The sequence below is a fragment of the Harpia harpyja genome, chromosome 19 (genome assembly GCF_026419915.1).
Source record: "Harpia harpyja isolate bHarHar1 chromosome 19, bHarHar1 primary haplotype, whole genome shotgun sequence".
Classification (NCBI taxonomy): Eukaryota; Metazoa; Chordata; class Aves; order Accipitriformes; family Accipitridae; genus Harpia; species Harpia harpyja.
Window position 1 is genome coordinate 1,877,605 of NC_068958.1, and position 26,787 is coordinate 1,904,391.

Genomic DNA, 26,787 nt, shown 5'->3' on the forward strand with positions numbered 1-26,787 from the left:
AAGCCTTGTGTAGTAGGGCTTGCAGTGTTGTAAAGCTGATCAAATTGCACAGTTATTTTCTTCTGTCGTCAGCCTGTGCCTCAAGCTTTAGAGATGTATGTACTCTCCAAAATCTACTTACAGTTTTGCATTTTGTTTCAGCAGACCCTAGGTTCTGTCTTTTAAATGAATTCCTTTCTCTCTTCTCCGTGTGGACTGACTGGAGAAATATCACTTGGCAAGTTTTCCCGATTGTATGAATAACTTGCGTGTTAGAAATTAAAAATCTTTGCTTTTTAAAAAGGAGTCATCTACTAGAGGGAAAGCAGAAAGTCCCTAACAACAGACCAGACCTTAAAGATACTTCTGAAATAAATTAAAACCAAAATATTCTATCATAAAATTCAATAAACTTTCTTAAATTTTGCAGTGATGGGTAATTCACAAGAAGGAAGCTTGACTATCGAAGATACTTAAAATTTTGTACATTCTAAATTATGCCTATATTTATGTGTCTGTGAATGTACAGTTTCTTAGTACAGAATATAGGATGTTAATGCATGGACCTATAAGCTGAAAGGTGTGGTATTCCTATTTTCCAGTCTGAAGTGTAATGCTCCAGGTTCTTAAAACACAGATTCTTCTTGTAGAAAATATTTTTCAGTGTAAGTCCAAGTCACGTTTTTCATGGAAAAGCTGTTTCTTTTTCAGACTCTAAAATTATGTTGTTTTCTTCCTTCACAGAGTGCTCCTGCGAGAAGCAGGGGAGATTACTGTGTGCTGGGTTGATAGATGCTTCATGATGTTGTGTACTGTAATGCTAAAGTTCTTCTGAATTAGTTTTATTTACATAAATTCCACAGTGCAGCTGCACTGGACTTCCCCCCCTCCCTTCCAAGGTTTTAGAGTGTCCACAAAGAATCCGAGAAAGGGTGACAGCTTTGTCAAACTCAGACTTCAGTTCCATTTGTGATGTCCCAATTAGATGTTAGCACACTAACAAAAGACCCTTGGAATGGTTATCTCAAGCTGCCCTTGCACTTTTTAGCTTGACTAAAATGTAAAATTGTTACATCATAAATCTCTTTGTTACAGTTTTCTGGCTTCATGTTGTTGAAGGGGTGTATTCAGCTCCTTTGAGCTGTCTTTTGTGAGAGACGCTGCTGCTGTGTTTCAAGAGCCACTGTAGCTGTTTGGGGAACGGTTGGGTTCAATAGTGGTATTTAGTGAACTTGGGAGCCTGTGCGAGTGAGATTTGCTGTAACTGCTTATACTTGGTCACACTGAGTAGAAAAACAGGAAAGGGAATGTTTTAATTGACTTTTATTATTAATACACAGTGGCAAGTCACCAAAGTAAGCACTTTCTATTGACAATTATATAGTATTAAGATGCTTCATAAGACGAGATGCATATAAGATCTGTGTGGGCCAGTTCTGTGGGGTTAAATACTTCTAAAATATGTATGAGTCATGTGCTTAAGCTACAGAACTCTTAACTGAATCTCTTGGAATCATGGAAAGACCACTCATGGGTAATAATCAAAGGGAAGTTTTTAACAAAACTGGGGGAAATGCAAAAAGGAAAGAAATCCTGTGAGAGCAAGAAAAGGAAAGGATTCGGATGGCTTTGTACAGTGGCAGAGGCACTTACAATGGACTGAGGTCTAATGCAGAGACAAAACTTTGAAATGAAAAAAAAAAAAGCTGATGTTCAGAAAAGGCTGTTGGCTGATCCTGTGGAAGGTAAGCCTGCATCTCATCAACATGCACAGATGTTGCTATGGAGATTTGTGGGTATGTGTGTATGTGTTTAAGCTTACAAGTGTGAGAATGTGTCAATAGACTGAGTCTAGAAGAGAGAATAATGATGTACTGAGTTCCTTAAGGTGTAGGGGAAGACACTGGAACACATGAATGGCTGAACTGGGAATTTAGCCTATGGAAATTCCCAAATGAGCCCAGAGATGCCTTGGGTCTTTCAAATGCGTTTTGTAAAAATGCTGGAAACACTGGGTGGGGGAAGGAAAGGAAGGTGAGAAAAAAAATTTAATAGTGTATTACTGCAAGGAAAATAATAGGCGTATGAAGACTCATCTCTCTCTTAAGGGGGGAAAAAGGATTATTTTTTAAAATATGTAGTTAAGTCATTTAACTTAGTCTTAGCTGTTAAAAATTAAGGTGGAATTTAAAAATAATTAAAAAGGGAAATTCACATTTTTAATGAAAGGAAGGAAAAAGTGTTTTGCTATTTAAAATTGTGTCTGCATAAAACCACTGAAGAGCATGGAGACTGGCAAACATACCTTAGTTCATGATCAGAATCTGCAATCACCATTATTAACTTAAAATAGAACATGATTGCTAACATTAGGAGTAATGCTGTCTGGGAGGAGTATCATTAGTTACCAGGTGCAGGAGGGTAGAAAGAAGCAGTATTGGTTTTAAGTATAAATTGCATTTTTATCTTTAAATGCAAGAATTCTTAAAATAACTAGTCTCCAAGAGACTGTAGTAATTTTTGATACATTTTCCATACCCGTTTTCTTTCAAACACGGCAGTGGTGGGATTATCTACAGAGATGCCTTCTGTGTTCCGGATGCAAGGATCTGTCATTTGTCCTGCAGGTAATGACAAGTACCTTGAGTCAGAAAATGTATGTTCTGCTTCACCAGGAACATTGATTGGGTCAATATGTTAAAATTAATAATAGTAGTAGAAATAATAATAAACTCCATCTTTTTTCAATTTGCTGAACCTCACTTGAGATCTTGATCTCGCACATTACTCTCCTAAAGGATTTCAAGTTTGGAACAGTGATGTTGCTTGGAGCGGACATAGAGAATGAGGCATACGTATACCTATTGATACAAGTCACTCACATCATGTGAGTGTGCCCATGAAAGAAAAGGTATTTCACTCATTAGACCAATGCTTTGACACATAAGAACCTGCTGGGCTTTGTAGTGATTTCACTGCCACAACTAAGTACCAGGTCATCTATGTTTTGAATTAATTATTCGGAGTCCATGAACTGAAACACCAATGTGTTTTATTGATGCCTGCACAAGTCGTGCTGGCAGAAAAAATACTTGGCCTGAATTTCCTCTTCCTTACTTTTGTCAATCAGGAGTATTTCCACTGAAGTTAGTGATGATGCATACTATGGTTTATATAAGAGCCAAGCTCATTATTGATAGAATTAAGTATTCTAGGCCACTGTAGATGATTGTACAGAGCAAAAGGTCAAGATTCAGGAACTCCTCGAATCCGATCCTTGCTAATACAGACAGATTTTGTAAGCCTGTCACTACAGAGGACTATGCCCATCTGTAAAATGGAAATGGCTGTTCTGTTTTGCAAGGGAGATGGCAGTTGGTTATGCTGTTACCAAAATATATAGTATGTGTTATAAATAAATACATGTTAAAAATTCCACTTCTGATCTGTGTGAGTGGAAGGAATAAAAGTTATGTGTGCTTACAACTCAGTCTATTAGGAGTTTTTGCATTAAATATGTTGATGTTAGACTAGTTACTCAGTCTCATTGGTTTCAAATGACAAAGATATATGTACAAAAATGCTGTCCTGCCTATATATGGACTGTGTGAACTAAGGTGGTACTTGTCTTTGTATGGTTCAGAGGAAACCAAAGGTACTACAGGTACCTTTCCAGAAGTGTTTGCTTTGCTTTTTCATGGTGTCAGCACACCAGTAAAATTGAATGCTGGAGCTGTCAATGTTAAAAATTAGTTTTATAAACAGTTGCTATGGTAATTAGCAAATATGCGTAAATAATTTTAAAAGGTACACCTTGCCACTGGAGTTTGCTGCTGCTACACTGGAACACGTAGCATTTTTGCTGCCGAAGTTCTCAATACACTTTCAAAGTCTGTAGTGCTCCGTGGGAGTTTATTTTGATGAGTTCAGCTTTCGCAATGGTCTTGCACTCTTTGGTTATCTTGCTATTGCTTCCTTCTTCGTGGTTGTCTGTTACACTAACACTGGAAAATCTCTCCCTTTTTAAGTTGACTTCATTGGAGGTATACCTGTCTAACAGCAAGTAAAATTCCTGGTTGCACACCGTGTTTGCCTGTTTGCCTGGCCTCTCTTTATGCTTGACCTTGGATGTACATGGTATTTGTGAGATAGCTACAGTGATTGAGTAGTGCATGCTATAACTTATGACTCTCCTTCATTCTAATGAGTGCTCAAAAAATATCAAAAGAAATGATAATGGTGAAATTTTCACACTTCAAAGGAAGTATATTTATTATCAAAACCTCCATTCATTAGCTGTGCTTCAGAACTGGATAAGAAACAGCTGTTTTTTCCTGAGGAAGGCATCTTTTACTTGAGAAAGAAATCATCTGGATGCCAGTGTAGATATGTTGCTTAAAGATTTCCCCTTTGCTATTCTTAGAGATGTTGCATTTTCTTATTTACTGTTGGACAATTCCATTTGACTAAATTAGTTGCATATCTTTACATATAGGCAGTCACTATAATAGAGCTATTGTCTTGGGTTTGTATATACTTTCCTGGCTTTTGTGGTTGCTGGAAGGCAGTCTTTATATTCTGATAGAGCTAAAACAGTAGCTCTCATTTGTTTGTGCAGCTTGAAGTCCCATAACTTATTATGAATGAGCCCTTCATTTTGCATAGGACAGTAGCCAAAGCACTGTACTGAAGTTATGAAGCATGATCCTTAGATCTTCCAGTAAGGTAAGGTGTTTTTAAAGGGGAAAGTTTACCTTCATTTAAAATCCAAAACTGGGTAATTGCATGGTAGACTGGATACTAGAGCAGTGCAGTGAAATCTGCAGTGCCTTCTCGTATAGTTTTTGCCATAGGCTAACTTACATTTGTGACTGTAGATACTGAAAATTTTATTTCCAGAATTGCCTATGTCAAACAGGGTAGAAGAGGGCTTGGACTAGTAATAGATTAAAACGAGGCATCATTTTGTGGTGTGGTGTTGTGGCCTTTCTGCTTTATATCCATAAGTACCATTTGACCTGGCTAAATTTGAAGTGTTAGTTTCAGTTATTGGTCCTTAGTGTGAGTCAACTGGAGGGAGGATTTCTTTTTAATTATTAAAAAAAAAAAAAAAAAAGTTGATTGTAAACAATGCTAATAAATGTTTTGGTTTTAAAAGCTTTTGTATTAAGTGTTTAATGAGAGTAGGAAGATCCTGGAAATCGACTTTTCTGCCCATTTTCATTGCTATTGGCAACTTAGTGTCACTAAAGGAAGTTCTATTGGGTCATCTCTTACTGTCTCCTTGCTGGGGAATGACAATATTTCCGTGTATGTGTGTATATGTATGTGCATATAAATGCGGTTTCTTTATTTCAAAAGTGCTAGCTTAATGTTCTCCAATTTTGGTTGCAGTCCTTTCTGGAGGTCAGAAAATGTGACCTCACATGCTGCTGTGATAGAGTAGCTTTTTCCTTTCATATGTTAAAGTGCACGAGTGGATTAATATGTTGAAAAATTCAAAGCTAAATTGACTGCAGTACAGCATTTTCATCTGTGTAGCAGCTAATATTGGGTGATGACATTTTCTGTTCAGTGTAACTTTTGAAGTATAGATTGGACTTGTGAGAGCAGTGCTGGCTGGCGAGTTGTACCTTTTGCAGCTGTCGGTGCACAGGTCATCTGCATCCTTCTGCCTTCCCCGTTGCCTTCAGCTTGCTGTGGAGCCAGAGTACAAAAGGCTCTACTTCTTGTTGCAAGTCTGCTCTAGTAAAGGTGGACCTCTTCATAACTGGAAACACCCTACCCACAGGGATTGCTGAGGCTTGTTATCATGCTAATTTGCTTCTTTTTATATCTTTCTTGTTGTCTCAGCCTGGCCTGTCAGTTGTTGGTTTTGCACCACTCTTCTTTAAACACTACGTTTTGGAAACATTCGTATTTACAAGCTGCAATGCAGCACTGTTGTCTTAACGTTTTGACTGACCCTAATTGCTATGACACATGTAACTAATGATGTTTTGTACTTTCAAGGAGTGCACTAAAAAGGTGATGACATATGAGTTACTGAATAAGGTACTGTGCAACTTGTGCAGTAGAGTTTGTGCAGACCTTATGTAGCATAATAAGCAGTTTTCCTGTGCTCATACTTGTTTCCCGTCAGACTGGCCTGTCTCCAGCACTGAGGCTGCATCGCACACTGAACGTTCAGAGGGAGAGAAAAGCAGAGTGCTAAACTGATCTCTCAGCTTGAAGAAGCCTAATTTGATTAGGCTTTGATTTGATTCTCATGATTTGTGGCAAATATGTCACTGTATGTGTCACTGTATGTGTGTGTATACATGTGTGAGGAAACTGGAAACGGGTGTAAAATTAAAAAAATTAAGATTTCAGATTGCCCTTCTCTTTTTGTTTACTCTTCAGCCACAATCTGATTTATGCTTATTGGAGTCTTTGAACTTCAACTCCCTTGAAGAATCTCTAGTCTATCGCTTTTTTGATGTTGCTTGAAGGGGGATGTGTGTGTGTTGGTGTGCGCGCACGGTTGCATGCGCTAGCATGCTATGGTGCTCTGGGCAATTTCACTCCAGAGCGCTTCCCTTCCTTTGTTTAACCTATGACCTGTGAAAACAAGAGTTAATCAAAAGTTCTAAGGTAGCTAAGAGGAAGGGGAAGTGTTTGGTTACAAATTAAATATGAGCAAGTCATAAGCCATAAATCTTCAGTAGTGCTACCAGTTGTGCTACTTAAGTTGCATGCGGTACAGAAAGTTTTTGGTTATAAATTCAACCTCCGTTTCGTTGGAGGGGGTGTTTAAAGGCTGCCTCGAGGATTTGCTTTTTGCAAGAAAAAATCCACATCTTTTCTTCTTTCCTTTTGGCAGAGATCTAGAAACAAATTCAGATAACTATAGTTCTTGATTTTTTTAAGATTATTTTTTTCAACTTCCACTGGTCACGATTTAGTCTAATAAAAGCAGAACTGGTTCACTCTTGAGTAGTAAACACATGGAATAAGTGACAAAGTAAAAATATTGAAGATGGCAGGATAAATTAGTTTTCTGATGTATCCAAAGCTTTCAGGATGAGAGAGATTCTGAATTCTGCAGTGACAAAGCAGGGAGGTGACAACTGAAGTGAGATTGTCTGCATAATGTATGCAATTTTGTGGTGGGTTTGTTTGTTTTATCTTGTCTTGCACTCTCTTGAGCAAGAGCTACACAGATCCATGTGTATTGTATTGTATTGTGTTGAGGTCTGCTTCAAATACCAGCTAATTTCCTCAACTTCAAAACTGTGAAGGTTCTTTCCTCAAAATGCAAAGTTACTCTTAAAATAAGAAAAAGAAGTGGTTATGCTGAGATGCTAAACTATTATTTGGAAATCATGTCTTAAAATAAGGAAGAGTTAGTGTTAAACAAAGGACAACAATGAAGTTCCTTATAAGATACTAGTGAAGAGAAAAGGAGAAGCCAACAAGGAGTATGCAAGTATAACAGAAATAGGGCTATACCTTCCCTTTGGTTATATGGAGGGTTTGCTGATGTTTTGACGTTGTGTGAGTTTGAGACTTTATCTGGGCTATTCTTATTAGAATCATAGAAGCTATTTTCTAGGTGCTGAGCAAAAGAATTAGAGTTGGATTTGGATGGAGTTTTCTCATGGATAGAACCTATAGATTTGTCATGTTTGGTGTATTGCAGTAATATAGAAAACTCCCTTGAATCTGTAGTGAGGTAAGGTTTAGCTCTGAACAAACAGGCCCCCTGACAGGACAGATAAGTAAATCTTTGAAGAAAGAACACAGCCTGACCTTGGTTTCAGAGCTCAGCATTGTCCCTTTTGGGTATATGCACCACGTCTTGCAAATGGTGCTGAGAACCTGGTCTGTCCTCACCCGCAGGCATTGGGGCTCTAAATGAAGTGCAACTCTGGCAAACTAGAAGCTGAGGTAATTTGCTTTTGTTTATTGCTTTTATACTGACACATGCATTATAAACACAATAATATTTTAAAAGATTCTCATTTTAATTCTGTAAATGTAGTTTTCCAGCAAGATCCCTGAGCAATCAAGTAGAACTTTAAATATACCTTCCTGAAATAAGTTTTGGTTTCATACTGTCGGGGAGCTTTCTGCCTTCTTGGTTTTCTGTCTTTTCAAACTCTTTTGATAGATGCCTTGCAAGGATTTGTTTACCAGGTTCTTAATCTCTACTTAGCAGATATGTTTTGAGAGGATTTCTTGTTACTCTTGTAATGGCTTTTAACTCTGCTGAAGTTTATTTAACTAAACAGAAAGAAAGAAACTTATCTTCTAACTAATCCTTCTTGATTGTTTACAATATAATGCCAAACTTAAATGCTGTTTAAAGTGGTAATTGTCTGTCTTTCTGCTCTATTCTATTACATAGTTTGTAAAGATGCTTAGAGCATATTAATTTAAATGATAATACTGTCATATAACATGAAAAGTTAAGTTGCTTATCAGTATATTTTGATAAGCTACTTACATTTTACAGTAGCATTTGCAAGCTTCAAACAAATGTTAATGATGGAGTGCCATTCACTTTATCTGTCTCATATATAGCTTCTCACTTCATTTATTACTAAAAGCTGTACAGTTAGGAACCATGGGGCACTCAATTCTTTATAGTTGTCAGGATGTAGTCATATTTTATAAAAACTTTAAATACTGTCTAACTATATCAAAATAGAATCCATTTGCTTCAGAAAGCATCTGTGATTAAAAGAAGAATCAGTTTGTGCGTCATGCAAACTAGCTTTTCTATTCGCTGCAGCTGAGGGGAAATTCCTTGCTGGTATTTAAAAAAGAATTGAAATAAAGAACTGTGAAATGAAAATAGGGCACAAAATCATACCAAAGCATACTGTAGTGAAAAGTAACATCCTAGCTGTCTGTCTTATTTTGTGGGATGGAAATGGAATGTAAATGAAAAAGGTGGGATTTTTCTGCATGTTTGGTTTACTAGGATCCTCAGCAGCTGTACAGAAGACTAGTTATTCAACATATACTTTGGGAAATAATTACAATTAAAAATGTTCCACCATACGTGAACATTAGTGTACATTTATCTTACAATCTGATGGGAGTTTTTAACCTGTATGTTTGTTATGTACAGGGTCAGAAGGAAGGTGAACTCCCAGCACTGGCCTGGCTGATACCAAAGTTTGTTTACAGCTGGTGCTACATTTGATGTTTAGTGCCCACAGGTGGCTGGAAACGCTGGGGAAGAGTAAATACTGAAGCTCAGACCTCAAAGGAAAGGGATGCTTCAACCTTCTGGCAGTGTTCTCCTTCAAATGGAAGGTCTGATGTGGCTTTCCTAACAGATATTTATAAAGTGCCGTGTCCAGTGGAGGCTGTTGTTAGGATGCGTCTATATAGTAAAGGCCAGCAATCTTGGATTTATTAACTGAGATTTAGCAAGTTAAATAAATATATGCTTTTTCTTTCTTTTTTTTTTTAGTTACCTCCCATGGTTTGAAGTCTTTTATAAGCTGCTCAATGTCTTGGCAGATTATTCAGCAAAAGGACAGGTATTACTCTGAAGTACTAACCCTTCTTTTCCCTGCCCCAATATCAAATGAGGGAGAGAGAATGAAAACAAGCTGTTTTAAGAAGTGCTTATATGAGAGATGACTGTCAGTTATTAATCTGTACGATGCAGTAATACAGAAGTTCATATTCAGCCAAGCTGAAAGCTTGGCAAGTGCCTTTGAAAAATAAGTGTGCTTTTAAATTATTTTTGGGAAAAGATAGTCCAAGAATGTGACTATGGATCCCACACAAGTTAATGGTTTCCCTGCAGTCACCCATACTGTGCAGACCTTTTGATTACCTGAACTGTATTCAGCACATCCATGCAAATCCTGTATTGCAGTTTCACGAATCCTTGACAGATGTCTTAAGCAAGTTTATTTGTCATGTAAAGTAAGTGGAGAACTAAGCTTACTGATGCAAAATGCTTACCCATATAGCATCATCTAGCCTAAGCCCTTCAGATGCTGTTCTGCTTTTAAAGCAAACTAGGCTATTAAAATTTGCTTCTAGGTTTATAAATGATAATTTGTGATACAGAGAAATCACATATATGATTGCAACACCTAGTCTAGTTTCATGTATTTAGAATATTACAAGTATAATCTCTGCAGTTAGGTTGCTGCTTTGATTTATTACCATTTTGTGGTAATAATTGTATTTTTGCATTTGTCAGAATCTTTCACATTTGAGGTAGAAGCGCTTAGGATCACATCTTCATCTAGACAGATTAAATACATTTGGCTTTACCCTAAGCTAGGGAGTTGTTATAAAGAACTTGCAGTGAAAACTGGCTTGCTCTGAGCTGAGCAACTATGTAGGGCATAGGTTGGTGACTCAGTAGGTTGCAGAAATACGTAGAAATACATATGAAAAAAAATGTATTCTAAAAAAAACATGTTATAAAACCCAGCTGTCACAGGAAACTACATTTGTTTCTGTTCATAGTCTAATGTATAAATCTATTTTCCCATTTTTCTTTACACTTGCAAATTCTCTAAGCCCCCAATTCCACAAACGTTGCCCTTCCATCTTGGAGTTTACCTTGTTACAGCAATGCCTACTTAGTATTCCTTTTTTTGTTTTTTTTCTCCTTCTTATTTCAGGATAGTCAAAGGAGTGAGCTCCTAGAAACATTTCATAAACTTACCATCCCTGAGCCAGGAACCTCTGTTCATCTTGGAGTGGTAAGTGAAGTGGGAGAGATGTAAACTAAGGTATTTAATTTTCATTACATATCATAACAGAGGAATGTCAAAAGCAATTCTTTTTGGAACTTGGTACACAGATGTTGTTTTCCTGTGAGGACACAGAGCTGTGAAATTCCCCTTTTCACATTTGGGGCCCTCTGCTTCCCTTTCCTTAACCTCAAATGCCTTTGAAATGCTGTTCTTTGATTGGAGGAAGATTGTGTATATTCCCCATGGAAATTTCTCACCATATCGTCTGTGACCTGCGAGAGGTCACAGAGCAGCAACATGACATTTATTGCCCACACTTCTGCAGAACTCCTAGATCTTGCAAGTATGCAAGGGGGACGAGACTGCAAAGCAAACAGTCACGTACCTGTCATAGCAGCATTTTGAGTATTAACTGTTTATCACATTTTCTGATTCCTTTTCCTCTTCCTCCCCCCAGGAAAAAAACTAACGCAAAAAAGGATTTATTTCATTTTTGTATCTTGTGAGAAATTAAGTCAAAGAACACTGAAAGAGTAGATGTGGGATTTTATTGATGGGATTGTATTTTAAATTTTGTCTTTTGGGGTTTTTGTCTTCAAATTAATTTTTGCAGAACAACCTGGTGTTCGAGGCTGTAGTGAAAAAACAGTTAAGATGCACATTGCTGCAGTTGCCAATTAGTCATTTAGAGTTCACATGGAAACCAGTGGTGTGTGCAGCCACAGTTTTCTTCTCCCTCTCATTTCCTTTACTCCTTCTTCTAAAGTACTTTTTGGCAACAAGCAGCTTACTCTCATCACTTCACCCTGTAATGTCAGTCGACAGGTAACAGTTGTTTGGCCTTGCTAGGTCACCAGCTGGCAGTAGAAATGTCCCAGTCCTCTTGAGGCTAGCTCTTTTATGAACAGCATTTCTGTTTAAGGGGACGAGCTGTCTCAAAAGGCAATGATCAGTTGGGATATTTCAGTTTTTTCATACCAGTGGTTTCAAGGAATGCTGCCGGTCTCCCCTTGTCTCAGACATTTCATGGGCGATGAAGCAAGAAAAGATATAGAAAAGCAGCCAAGGGACTGTTAGCTGTGGTGTCTTTATGCATTTTATTTTGGCTGTTTACAAGCCTATTTTGGGGTCAGAGTGAGGTTCCTATATGTGATATAGTTGTGAATACTATTCCTGTATCTTTGCATTGCATCTTTTCAACCAAACTAAAACAGTGGTATACCAAAAAGCAAAAATTTGTGTTTATACATTTAGTGTCTATATTCAGTGTAGCCGTTATACTCACTTGCTATTTTGGGTTATAGACTGTTCATGAAGCACCAAAATGTCTGATATATATATATATATATTTATATATATACACACACACACGAAAATTGTGCCAATTGTAGAACTATGCCAAGAATATAACAGCCTTTAAGGCTTCAGCAAGTAATTAATAAGTATCCCTAAGACAAATTGTGAAAATCATAAAAAAATATAAATTGTATACAACATTGATTTACAAAAGCAGTTTAGTCACATTCTCTCCTTTCCTTTCCGAAAGCCTTAACCAAGAATCATGGAAGTCATGCATGGTCAGATGGGGGAACTAGAGTGAACCTGGTCTCTTGGAATGCAGACAATAAAAAAAAAGTAATGATATAATGGATTATGAAATTGCAAGACCAATGTAGTCCTTCAAAATGTGTTTTTTTAAGGCATATAAAATTGACCTAGAACTTAGTAATATTTTTCAGGTAAGTAGGCATAAAACTTTAGGAAGCATTTCTCAGTAAATTTCCATAACTTCACCATTGCCTTGAATGAAACTTACCGATGCTGTAAGTCAGAAAAGGACCTGCTTGCAGTTGTTTCCTGTAGTCTGTCGTGCAACCTGCAGTGGAAAGATGGCTTGAATTATAGACTGCCTTGGAGTTTCCTTGGCATATGTCATACATTGTGTGAGTCTGTCTGTATCAGTGTCTCTGAAGAACAAAAAAATGTAATATAACTTTTCAGGAGCATTTGATACTTTCTATCCTAATGCATTTCCTATTGCATGTGTGATCTGAGAATCCAGCTTTTGAAATCCATGACAAAGAAGTCATGCTGGTAGTTGGTAACAAATGTTCTGTCATTTTTACTTAGCTGAACAACTGCTATTACTGCTGTTACTAATACCAAGCAATAAATTTAGATTGCTTTTGACAATATTGCAATAATCAATATTTGCTCTTCTTTTAGCACTCTTACTTTACTGTGCCTGACATCAGAGAGCTTCCTAGTATACCTGAAAATGTGAGTACCGTAGAGGATCATACGCTTTACCATTTCTGCTTAATCTCAGCAGCAAAATAGATAACAGTTGTTACCTCTGTTTGGCCTAGTAATAGATTATATTCTGTAAAATATTGCTAGATGTTGACGTGAACTTAATTTATAAGTATTGGGCAGAAAACATTGTGTTGTTAACTGCAGAAGTACATGAGTAACAGGCCTTTTGAAGTACAACATAACAGTAGAAGTTACATTTGCAAATTTAATTAAGAAAAGGTACCAAATTAACATGAAATTGACAGCATAATTATCTTAAGCTGTAAATTGAGATATTTATTTTAAAAATATAAAGCTTTTTTTATTATCACCACATTATTACTTACTATTAACATTCCATGATTTCTTGGTTCTAATAAGTGAGGAAATTTAAAATACACATCTATAGTTTTAGTCCACTCAAAATCAGGAAAGAACAGTGATTCAGTAACTGTATGTTACAGTATGGTGGTGTTTCAGAGAACAATGATGGAGTTAATTTGTGTGAAAATTCACTCACTACAACAAGCCTATGAAAAATTATTGAAAGTAATTTCAAGGCAGTTTTGTGATTGCCATTTGAATGAGTACTACAAGAGTCATCCTTTACATAAAAATGCAGGATTACAAAAGAAAGGAATTTCATGCACTTTACTAAGACTTTAATTTGTATCAAGAGAAGACAAGAACCTGTTGAGGTATTTCACCTTCATAGCTAACTTGAATCAGAGTCTGCTTTCTTCTCCTAAGTTCCAGAGAACTGCTGATATTTAAAAGAAACTTAATAATTTCACAACTAAAGAAGGAATTTTTTTCTTCTGCAACCAGATTGACATTTTGTTCTCCCCTTGCTGACCTCGCACTGTTTACATAGTTTTGTTGGTTTTCTTGACATGTGAGACCGACTACAACATGAAACTGAAACTAAAAACTAAACTTGGGCAGTAATTGTTGGAACCTGCTGGAGAGAGAACATACTGGTTTGAGATGAATTTTATTTGAAAAAATGTTTCAATATGATATGTTGGTTTTATTTATTAAAGTTGTATGGCTACTTTTTAGTCAAGCCAAGGATATAATCTTGATACTCAGTATCTTCAGTGGAAGAGTTTGGTGTTTCAAACATCCATATAACTAGTATTTAAGAAAGATCAAATACCACTTTGGTATTAACTTGCCTTGTTCTTTAAGGTGCTGTCAGAATTCAGGTATCGTATATCCTTCCTTGAAACATTTTGTATAGATTCAGATTCATATAGAACATATAGGGTCTTTGCTTTAAAGGTGTATTATTAGCTGTAGTTGCTCAGGCAGTCATTCTTTTCTTTGTGATAACATCTTCCTTCTGTATATATTTACACAATAGCATTCAAGAGTTGACAATCTGCATTTGTGATTAATAGCTGAAATGTATTACGGATAAAGTACTAATGGACAGGTTGATATGGGTAGAAAAAAGCAGATCTGCTAATCATAGAGTGAGACCCTTCTGAGAGAATGACATAAGGGACCAGTAAAAATGATCTGTTTGCTAGATGGCTTTCTGAAAATGTCAAGCATACCTGGTTTCTTTAAGGCCACTTTTTCAGAGACTTCTTAAGCCTCTTGAAGTTGTCTTGTATGTTTTTCAGCATGCCTCAGATTTCTAGCCAGATGATAGGTCTGTGGGAAGACAATGCTGGCATTTGCCTCTCTTAAATACTCTTTAATATGCTCCTGCTATGTCTCTTAGCCAAATTTCTATGCCTGACATCTCAGTGTTCTTTCTTGAACATTTTGTGGTCTGCCTAGCACCATATACCTCAATTTATGGCATGAAAGAAAAGGGAATCATCAAGACATTTCATCTCATTTGTGGATGAGTTGTATAGCAGATGACATTTGGGGCTTTTTGTTTCTGTTTTAAAACATTGTTGCTAGCTTTTCTGTGTTGCAGACTTTTCATACTGACATGTATCCTGTCAGTAAATTTAATAGATGTGCTCTTTCTTCTAAGGTCCTTTATTTTTGTAGAAATATGATACATTAGGAGTAATTTAAGAGTCAATTCCTGAATCTAAACCAGCTATCAAATCCTGTCCTAATCCAGACGTGAAGTTACTTGTTTATAGAGTTTATATTTTGTGTTCATCTCTTTTATGCTAATCATCTCAAACTTTAACAATTTTTGTTTGATAAGCCTCAAATCACCTGGAGAGCAAGGAAGGAAGTTTATTTCCATTTTGCAGGCTGGCAAGTTGGAGGGCAGAGAGAAACGAGCCAGTAATGGTAAGAAACCAGTGGCAGGGATTAAAAGTAGATCGATCATCTGCCTTGGGCCTGCTTTAACTGATATGGAACAGCTTAATAACACAGTACCTAGTAAGGGCTTCAGGAAGTATAGCTGTATTTATGCTCTGTTGGTTATGTCTGCTAGTGATGTTCGCTTTATATTCAAAGGTATGAGTCAGCTTCCCAAAACATTTGAGCAGGAGACATGATGAATGCTCATGAATCAAAGGCTGTTATAAAAGCAGAGGCCTTGGGCCAGAAGGAGTTGGAAACCCTTTGAAAGCTGAACACTCAGCCTTCATGGGAGGGAGTGCCATGTGATGCTAAAAAGCATCCTCTTTGAATCATTGAGTGGTGCTGATGTGCCTCGGAGGGAATGTGACTGTTCCGATGGAGGTATCCTGTGCAGTGATGTCACTGTGAAGGATGGACTCTTCGCAGTGTCTGGGGTGAACCAGGGCACCTCTGGGAATAGCAGTGGAAGAACATTGCATTCAGTTACCAAATATGTATGCCCATATAGATATATAGATATAGATATCCAAATTAAAAAAGCTAGGGCTCATTGCAAGAAAGAATAATATTAAAAATCAAACCCATAGGTCTAACTGTTATTGCAGTTGACTATCTCTCAGGCATTTTGTTTGTTTATTTTTTTCTAATGAGTATTGTGTAATTTCTTATGAGGATTTTATATGTTAGTGTAACTTTCATGTAGAATTGAAGCATATTAGGGAATAATACAAGGACATGAAATGAGCATAAATCTTCATGGATTTTAATCAATTGGCCTGATTTATTCAAAATTCTACATATCTTATCAGTAATTACATTTTAAAACCCATATTAGCAAAAGTTTTAGTAGTGCCAAACTTTGAAGTTGTATGTAATGATTAATGGAGAGCTGCATAGAACTCTATTTGGAATGTTAACAAACTTCTTGGAATTATCCGACTATCAGATCAATATGTTTAATGAGTCATGAAAACATTTAGCATGAACACTTTTATTTAACAGCTAAGCATTCACTTTTTCAAAAGATTTAAGTAATATGAACGATTTGTAAATGCATTGTGACTGCAGAAATAAATTGGGTTCATTGCAGGAAATACAGTGCAAGAGTGTAAATTTCCTAGTAGTATCTGTTGTGTTTCAGAAATACCAGGTAAGTTAGCAGTCTGAAATGATCACACGTTCTTGGTGATGACGTTCTGGTGTATTTTTCTATCACTGAGTCCTATATTTCAAAATGCCTGATTTTTTTGCTCTTTATAACGTGTGTCTTTTGCTACCTGTTTTTCTTAAAGTCCCCTTCCCCCCCTTTTTTTCTACATTTACACCATTTGATAAAGTGTATTGTCTTCATTATTTTGTTCTCCCAAACAACAGCATGGCATTATAAAAGAGTGTTAGCTGCATACCAGATTACCTAACCCATGTTAGATTTTGAATGTGTGATATTTCAAAGAAAACAAACTTCTAAATAAGATGAGGGATTTCCAATAGGAGGATGGAGAAGGAAACCTGACTCAATTCTGTTGACCTGTTCTGATAGGAGATTCACTGAAGTCTTGAAAATGAAGCTGTTCAAGAGCAGACTAAAAAGAGTAAACTATAATCCATGTTACTATGTTTGAGCTTCACGCTTCGCAGAGGAGAGAGAGCTCACTGGTTTGCTCTTTCAGTGAGAAATTCTTTGTTAGGTGATGGAGGAAGAGAATTACATGAATATTTTTTAATTTCAAAAGTCAGTGTGCATGTGCATTTACTGATATTAGATAGCAAGTGATCAAATAGGTGATTGATCTAGGAGTGAGCTTTCCAAGGAGCTTAAGGGAATTTTGTAGCACTCTTAGTGAGTTTCGAGAGGAGTGGGGATACCTGTTCCCATATTTTATTTTGCAAATCCAACTTTTTATTTCCTCAAGGAAGGTTTAAATCCTAGGGAACAAAATATACAACAATTATACTGCGAATTGGAACTCTTTCATTTGTATTTATTTAACTCATTCATGGTTTTGTCACTTACGAGACATGTCTTTCAAAATACATGTGTAAGTCCCAATTTCATCTTCAAAGATGACAGCTTTCTTATAAATAAAACTTAGAGCTAACACGTGAATTTCCTTAGTATCAATACATTACCATACAGCCCACATGCTTCGCAGGTGTCATTGGCAAATTTCTGAGAGCAGAGAAGACTAAAACCTTATAAATCTTTCCATCTGAAGGTATGTTTGTGTGTCAAAGCCAGTATTTCACTATAATAAACTTCATGAAGGAATAATAGCAAATCAAGTCCCCGTGTTTATTTTCCTCTCACTAGTGGATACCGTTGCCTTATAAACACATCCATGGACGTGCATATCTACATCTTCAGGCAGAATGTAGGGATTATGTTCTCTTTTTGCCGTGCCCCTAATTTAGGTGGCATCAAATGGAGTTCAGTGCTACTTAAAAATTCTTTTAATTCACACTATTTGCAGTGATTGTGTCGTCATGCACGGTGTTTTGGCATTGTGGAAAGATGGGTGAGAGGGGCAAGAAGAGCTGTAGAGAAGACAGCTTATGTTTAGACAAAAATATCATGCTAATCAGCACAGATGGGATGAGAAATACCGAAAAAGTACATGATAGTTTAATAGGTTTTTGGCAAAAATGTGTTGGCTTTTTTTTTTTCTTCTTTGAATATACCTGTCTGTGGCTATAGCTTTTCTGTAACAAAGACCTGAATGATTGTTTTACATTAACATGTTTGAAGCTAACCATAATGAGCTTAGTTTTTATCTATCTACATACTGGTACAAAAGTCTTCCAGATACAATGCTTAATTTTTCTTTAGTTCTTTCTGTTTAGATGGCAAGCTGTGGAACATATTTTTGCACAGTATGAAGCATCTTGGCAGACTTCTCAGGCCAAGTATTGGTGGTTTTAGAGTTATCTTTGGATCTGTCAAAAGTGCTAATAGGCTTTGTTGAGCTTCTTTAAGTTTCTAAATCATATTTGCTTTTTGCTTTTCTGCACTTTTTTATTTAATGATGATTAAGATTACACTTGAATTCATGACTAATCTAATTTTGATCTCACATGTGCTTTTTGTATAAGACTGTCTTTATCATATAGCAACACTTCCATATCTGTAAGAAGCTATTTGGAAACAAATTCCCTAATTCAGCAGTTTTGGGTGTATTACCTTTTCCTCCACCCCCCCCCCCCCCCCCTTTTTTCAGTTTCTGGGTTTTAAGAAGTTTAAGAAAATCCTTTTTTGTTTGCCTTGCACTGTAAAAGCCCCTTGTTCTAGGAGAACGTAATACATTTTGATCAAGTTACCTACATGGTGGCTTTCTAGTTTTGATAGTAAAGATCTTAGGATCACATTCTGCTGTTTATTAGAAGACATCTTAAATATTTAGTAAATGATACATGATTCATGCCACTGCAGCATGTGCACAGGGCAATTACATTGGTAATGATGAATGGATAATGTTGCTGGCTGATCGGATGATGTGGGGGATGAAGTGGCCGTAGCCTCTTGTGCAGCTTGCTCTGTTTTCTTTTTTGTATTTCAGTTATTCACAGTAATTTTTACATAGGTACTTTTTAATATTCTGAGCAGCAAAAGCATGGAAGAAACCCGTGTTGCCTAGGAAGTGTATATGTAAAGTTTCAGTCGTGTTACTTGCTTGTGTCTTGGTCTTTCTATCTGTACTTTAGAGGCAGATTGCAAATGTGCTTTGCTTACAATATTCTTCTACTGCAATTAATTTTCTTTATACTGTGTAAACATACTGGCCACTGAAGTAAGATTGGATGTTTGAATCCCGCCTCTTCATCAGAGATGGGCATCCACTGAAATTTTCAGAGAGAGACAATTCTGTTTCCTTCCTCAGTTTCCCCAGCTGCCCAAGGAAGTGCTTTCTGTCTTCCAGCAAGGGCAAACGTGTGTCTGAGTGCACAAAGTGAGCAGTTCAGACAACCTGTGTAACTTTTTTTAGTTTGTGTGTTAAATGCCCATGTGTATTTCTAATTATCAGGATTGTTCTAGCATAGACTGAGCTTACATTTGAATTTGTCATACTAGAATTGTCCTCTAAGAGAGCTGGTATTATTGTTGGGTTGTGAGGGTTTTTTGGTACTTTATCAGGCAGCTTTGAAGCTTCCATAAAAGTGACAGAAAGTTTTTTTTCTTGGAGGAGTATCTTGTATTTAAGAAGCTGTATGTGAAATATCATCAATTTTATTATTCCAGGACCTAGCTCCCCAAAAGTTAGGGGAAAGGTGTTGCAATTAAAAAGTACCCTGACATAAGATGACATACTTGTTTCATTCGTTAAGCCACATACAGGATGTAGCATAATAGGAGGATGAAATCTGTTTTTTTTTTTTGTTAAGGATGCTTGTTTTTGTAATATCATTAATAAAAAATTATTTTCTCTCTTCCCAGAGAAATCTGACAGAGTATTTTGTAGCAGTTGATGTCAACAACATGCTGCATCTCTATGCCAGTATGCTGTATGAACGCCGCATCCTCATTTGTTGTAGTAAGCTGAGCACTGTAAGTAAAATGCAGAATAATTTCTTCTATTCACAGTACTTTTTAAAAAATGACAGTCATAGATAGGAAGTGATCAGATGATCTCCAAGTCCCCCTTCCAACCTCAGCTATGCAACCTCAACTCAATTCTGTGGTTCTATGTCGTGATTTTAAAGAACTTCTGTTGGCCTCTAATGTTCAAATGAAAAAGGATTTTTTGGATACAGGAATTCTTGGGGTTGCTTGGTACATAAATGTACAAACATTTATGCCATAGTGAAGTCCCTTTTTCATAATTTACCTGACAGGAAAAAAAGATAGCTAAATGATACTGTCAGATGGATGTTCCATGACCTTCTCTGGATGGACCAAAGGAGTGGGCTAAAATGCATTGACAAAAATCCACATTTTTGCAGTTTTGTTTGATAAGGTGTAGTCTTAATGCTACTTAGGCTCCATCAAGTGTCTGAGAGATGAAAGCTACTAGACTTTCTCCACTGCTCTAGCGTACTCACTTCTAGAAATGGCTGGACATCAAAACAAGCACACAGCTTAATTTAGTTCAAAGATTTGTGTTATGCATTTCAAGGTTTATCAGTCAATAAGATTGTGATTTTCTTTATAAAAGAAAATGTTATGTTTTCATTCTGTTTGTTTTGTAAATGGGTATTGATTGCTTTCCTTTATGAATGATGAGCATAAGATGGTTTAACTAATTTTGCTTTCTAGTGCTACGGACTAAGTACTTGAGTGGTCCTTTCTAAAATACAAGCTTCCATTTCCATTTTGTATGGTATTAATTAGTCTCTTAATGTATGATCATGACCTAGTTTGTGTTTGAGATTAAAACTGGTTCATGGAATTGTAAACACTATGGAAAGCTGAAATTATGTGCATAAAATCATGTAAGGATGGTTTTTTTCATTCTAAAATGAAAAAGTGTAAGACTTAATACTTAATCTCAGAACAACTATTACAATATTGTTTTGAAAGGTAAGTGAAACTAGGAGAGTTAGAATAATCTCTGGGACCTATTAATAATTACTAAATGTTTACAATCAATCCCACATTTAACTGAAAGAATGTAAGTATTATAAAGTTTAATATCATAGAAAACTTGTAAAATCTTAACTTTTATATCTGCCAAGTGTTCTGTGTTCTCCCTACTGAAGTAAGGATAAATACATCCAGGCCTGGTAATTGAATAAAATGAAAGAGAGAAGTGTTTATTTTAGAAACCTAAAGAATGAAAAGAATAGTAAATTATCAGAGAGGAGGAAAGAAGAGAATGGCTATCCAAAGCATTTCAAAATTTGTGTGGTTGGTGGTTGGTTTAATCTCTGCCTTTGTGACAGAGCCTGGGAAGAAGAATTACTTACCTGTCACTTTGCCTTCCTTAATGAGCCATTTCACAAGTAGGGTTGTGTTTTCTTGCCTATCTTTCTGCTATTTCTCTTCCTTTTGCCTCTGTCCAAGATAAAAGCATGTCTGGTTCTTCGGTAGGGAGGGGTATTCATACTGTGTGTTCTTATCTTACAACTTTATATATAAACTGCTCCAAGATTGGAGTGACAGTGTAAGACAGGTTTGAAGAGTTGGGCCAGAGCCAGTGATTCCTTGCCTGCACGCTCTGCTCTGCATGTTCCAGCAGTAGGAACAAGCTGCATTATTTTATTTCAAACTGTGCTCAGCGGAAGCCAAGACCTTGTAACTGGAAACGTACCAAACTGAGAATTCTCAAAGTAAATTGAGGGTGGTGTGGTGGTGAGGGGGATTGGTTTCTTTGTTTTTATTTTTTGTTTTTTTAACAAAAAAGTGGAAGGGACCTATTTGCAGTTAATTTCTTTTAACTTTGAGAGATGTGGCACACTTCATACTTAAGGCTTTAATTTAATACCAGGTAAGAGAGAGAAAATTAAACAGTCCTGGATAGAAAGTCTTTTATGGTGGAATGAATTCTGTGCTATAATACATCATATCAAATTCAAATTTTGATTTGAAATATCCTTAATATAGTGAAGTTGAATAAGATTTAGAGGTAACTGAATGAGGTTGTGTTTATTACCTATTTTATAAACCATATGTACTGAACCTATGGAAGAATTATTGCTGTTTTCTTCGATGTTTTTCTTTTTTTCCTACAAAAGAAAACTCAAATAATTTCTCAAAATGTTAAAGCCATCATTCGTGTTAAATTTCGTTACGTATTCTGTGATCTAACTACTCGTGAAAAGCCAGATATGAACCAAAATGCATAAAACACCCTGTGCTTGGCAAAAGACCACCTGCTGGTGGGAGCATTCTGTTGCAAAAATGAAACAAGAGCTTTCCTTGCAGTATTCTCTCTTCCATCATAACTTGCTCATGCAGCCCTGCTGCGACAAGGTATGTTAACTATTTGTGATAAGGGCAGCAGCAGGTTGTCTCTCATTATGAAAAGGTGGCTTACACGAAGCCTGATGACTCTTAAAAGACTTAAACTTGTGAATTTCTGTGATGTGTCTGTTTGGCTCCATCATACTGAGGTGAATTTCTTTACGTAATTTTTCTGTTATTTTTTGAGTGTTAGTACAAAGCAAAAAATACCATTCTGACATGGATACTCTTTAGTTCCTGGGAGGTGAGAGCTTGCCGTGTCACTTCTTCCATGCCACGGAAAGCTCTGATACACAACCTCTTATTCCCTGGTTGGTCTCTGATATGCCTCAGGTCTCTGAGGAAAAGGAAATGGTGGTCCTTAGGAAAAGACAACATATGATTAATGCCATTCACCAAATTCCTTGTGATGCAACATAGCTAAGAGCTTGCACAGTTCTTGTTCTGCAGCAGTCTTACAACTACTGTTTTAAATGTACAAGCTTTTCCTTCCCAAGAGCTCTGTTGCTGTCCTTATAACCTGCCAGTATAGGTCTTGACCTTCATACACAGCCTTTGCAACAGCCCTGCTTTCACTGCTTAATTCTTATGTAGCGCAGTCTTAAGCTTTCTACTTTGTTTTTAGCCCTGAGTAATGCAGAAAAATGATCTTACAAACACACAGAAGGTGCTCATTTTTTTCCAGTATATATTGCACATTTGTAGCCATGTACTGCATTTGTAAAACTGTGCAGTGTATATGCATCAGGAGAGAGAGAGAGTAAAATGCACTGGAAGATGGGCTATTGTAATTCAACATCCGTTTATAACTTTTATATGTGTGACAAAATCCTATTGATTTAATTTGCTCAAATAAGGCTTTTAGAGTATTAAATATAAAACTGCGAAAACTGAATTAGTGAATCAGTGTCTTTCTTACATAGCTATCTTTTTACATTCTCTAGCAACAGCTGCAGGAAGCTGAGGTAGTGGAACTAATCTTATTTCAAAATGCTGGATTCCTATAGTTTTGACAGTTGGGCATTTCTCAGGCTGCCTTATTATTAAGTGCTTGTTTTCTGTATGGCAATCACTAATCAGGTGAGGTCTCCAGCAAATATGCTATTTCTTTTTTATGAGCCCTTATCTTGGCAGAGTTGAAGGACAGTAGTGGTGCTTACCCATGGTAGTGTGTTATTTGAATTCATGCCAGATAGCAAGGTGGGAGTACATCTCAAAAATAAGTGACAGGTTCTGCTCAGATGTCTGCAGTGTTGAGCATTATGTCTGTTTAATCTTCTCTTGCTGAGTTTTAAAACCAATGGAAGGGGATACTTGGAAGGGGCCTCCTTGGATTACTGAGTTCACTCCTCTACAGCGGCAACCATGTTATATAATAATTCCAGGAAATAATCTATTTGATCCTTATAGAAGCAATTTTAAAGTAAGAATTAAATTTTTAAACAGTATTTTTTCCAGACATCTTTTTGATTTGGAGAACAGAAACAGAAAACGTAAAGGATTTAGGAATATAGAGGAAAAACTACAGTGGGAAAGCATGCCCTTTTTTTCTGCTGCATAGTTTGGATCTAGGCTATGCCTTTCATCTAATCTGTGAGAGGGGACCATCTTCTCCAGTAGGAATAATATAAAGATAAGTTGAAATATAATGGGGTAGGGATAAGTCTTTAGTGTTTCGTGAGTCATAAATACAGAATAAATTCAAGATTTTGTAGCTTCTAACTTTTGCTTTAGTGTCCCAACATACTAGTGTTTCCATCCCATATGGACCATAAAATAATGTTCACCTGCTAATAAAGAGCTTTCTTATTGAGAAACACTGAACAGGTGCTTGTTCAGATACTTGCTGTACCCTGTCTGCTTCCGAAGACACTATTTCCTTAGGATGGTGGTTCAAATCTAGTTTAAATTCCTGCATATTTTCACTTATGGAAACACATTATCAGCACTGGGATGCTTTTGAGCTTTGTGGACCCTCTTGCTATGACACTTGCCGAATCGAGCAGTGCTAAGGTGAGGAGTGACTGTGTAGCTTTCATGGGAGACGGTAGTGAAAATCTAAGGGATATCAAAAGAGGGTCAGACAAGACTGTGCCTCCAGATTTTATCAATATTTCTTGAGAGAGTTTAATGAAATTGTGGAGATACTGAAGTGGGTGTTAAGATGAATAGAGATGAAACAGTACTGTTTGTGAGATGAGTGTCACCAATTCAAGAAAATTTTTGGCCAAGTTATCTATGGTTCAATATGGTAGAGAATTGGTAAAGAATGTAGGCCAAGAGATGGACATAATAGAGAAGACAAAAACCAGGGATGCAAACGGATTTTGTTTGCAGTCCTAGTAAGTGGGACAACTGTACAGCAGTGAGCAACTTTCTGTGTGGAGAAGCTTCATTGTTGCACACCAAAATGCAGCTGCTGAAGTCTGAAGAAAGTAAGATCAAAATAGATTCTGGAAAAAGAAACACAAGAAGAGATGTGAATCTGAAGAATAAGATCTGATTTTAGAAATTTATATTTGGAGTTGAAAGTTGGGTGTGATAGCATTCTTCCTTCAAGAAACTACAGTTCTTTGAGCTATATTTCTATGAAAAAAACTTGAAACCTGTCACAATGAGGATTAGAACTAGTGAATGCGTAAACAAAAGCTACTGACCTTTGCAGAAGAAATCCATGCCTCAAATCTTAAAAATCTTTAAAAATCTGGAGAGATTGAACAGTATTGAATTCTTCAAAGCTATTAAAGAAATTTTCGTGGTATAGGAGAGTTTGATCCTCTTGAGGGTAAACAACTGGATAAAAGGTTGAGGGAAAAAGGGTGAGAAAAATTATCAGTTTTCATAATCCTGGAAGTTGCTAAGCAGTCCCAACAGTGCTCTGTTCTGGAACCTGTTCAATGTCCTCGTGCAAAACAATTTTTAAAAAGGGAAGAAAATGTTGTAGCAGTCATTTTGTTGTATAGCATGGATAAATATAAAATAATGCTTATGGGAGAAAACACTTCTAACCCTGTAAGCAATCATAGTCTGAATAACTGAAGTAATTGTTACCACTCAGAAAGACATACTGGAGTTTTTTTAAAAAAGAGAGAGATCGATCTATGAAAATGCCAGCTTATTACTCAATTGAAGTCTTAGAAGCCAAGAAATTATTATGAAGGGAGCAGAGAACAAAAAAGAGGGCATAATGCCACTAGATATGTTCATGGCTTGCCCACATTGTGAATATCGCATGAGTACTTGTCTACTCCAAATAAAAAATGATAAAGTAAAACGGTGAAAAGTACAGAGAAGGATAACAAGAACAAGCAAATATACAAAATAGTGTCCCAGTTAGGGAAAGCAGAGTAGATTAGAGCTCTTCACTCAGCCTGGTAAAGATACTAAGGAGGTAGGGAACTTGACAGAAATACAGAAAATCAAGTATGGCCCTTAGAAGATAAGTAGGAGATTATTTTTTTATTTATTGTATCAAAATGCTCAAAACTCAGAGCACACGTTAAAACTGTGAGGGAACAGGCTCAAAATGAAGAGATAGGGCAGCACTTTTCAATGTATTTATTTGAATTCATTGGTACATGAAGTGTGAGCTGCAAGCTGGTGGGGACTGAGAAAATGGGAAATACCAATTTTATTGATGAATGTGTTGATCAGTGGTTTTACTAATTTGTGTTGACCACTTTTGGACAGAATACTGGGAGACAAGGGATTTTTGATCTGGCTTACTAGGCCATTCTTTTTCTTAGATTTTCCTAGATTAGGTGATAGGGATGATTTGAACTCAAAAACATTATTAAAGAGACAGATTATTCATGTGTTTTAGCCACAATAACACTATCTCACAACTAGGTACAAGGTATAGCTAAAAATTCTGACTTTTCAAGGTGAGGGGGTTTATGTCTGAAATTTTTATTATTAATGTCCTGTATGAGTTTACAGCCGGCATACTGGGTCTTAGGTTCTAAATGATTTTTAAAAATCTGTGTCTATTTTGAGCTGTAAATTGCAAAGTGTATTTCAGTTCATCTTTATAGTTGCTTTTCTGCTTTTGAAAAACACCTGAATGCAAAGCTCATACCTCACCGTGGTTCTTATCTGAACCACACTGCAGAGAAGCACAGTAATTCTCCCCAAAAATCCGTGTTCCTTGGTGCATTCTCATTGCTTATCCAGATCTGTATTGTTCAGAGGCTTAAAAAAACCCACATAAAATATGTGCCTGTCTTCCATCTTCTTGCCTAATGACCTGCATTTTAATCAGAAAACCAGGTTCTGTTACTTACAGAAACTGCATTGGAATTACATAAAGGCTTTGGCATTGAACGTAAGCCAAACTACATCCAGAGTTGTAGCTGATTTTTCCTGACATGGAGCCTTAAGAGACTGTATTAGCTCATCTAGACCATTTTCTTTACCAGTCATGGGTTCCTTATGACGAGGTATATAATTCAGTAGTCTGTCTTAACGGAAATTAATAATAATGAGGGTCATCCATTTTTTTTTAAGGTTACACCACATCTAACTGAATTAGGATTAATGTCATGATTTGTCTTTGCTTAGTTTCATCTCGCACAACTTCAGGCCACCACAAGGACCTCAGTCCTTTAGAATTTG

At 36.6% G+C, this 26,787-nt stretch overlaps 1 protein-coding gene across 11 annotated transcripts in view; it reads left to right on the forward strand.

Moving 5' to 3' along the window:
- DENND1A (DENN domain containing 1A) overlaps window positions 1-26,787 on the forward strand; it is a 216,331-nt gene that overhangs the window by 79,859 nt on the left and 109,685 nt on the right. For all 11 annotated transcript variants that reach the window (XM_052814751.1, XM_052814755.1, XM_052814752.1 and 8 more), the window contains 4 exons: window positions 9,446-9,515; window positions 10,623-10,703; window positions 12,924-12,977; window positions 19,708-19,818. In XM_052814751.1, the coding sequence (XP_052670711.1) occupies window positions 9,446-9,515; window positions 10,623-10,703; window positions 12,924-12,977; window positions 19,708-19,818 (316 nt within the window). The remainder of the gene's footprint in view (window positions 1-9,445; window positions 9,516-10,622; window positions 10,704-12,923; window positions 12,978-19,707; window positions 19,819-26,787) is intronic.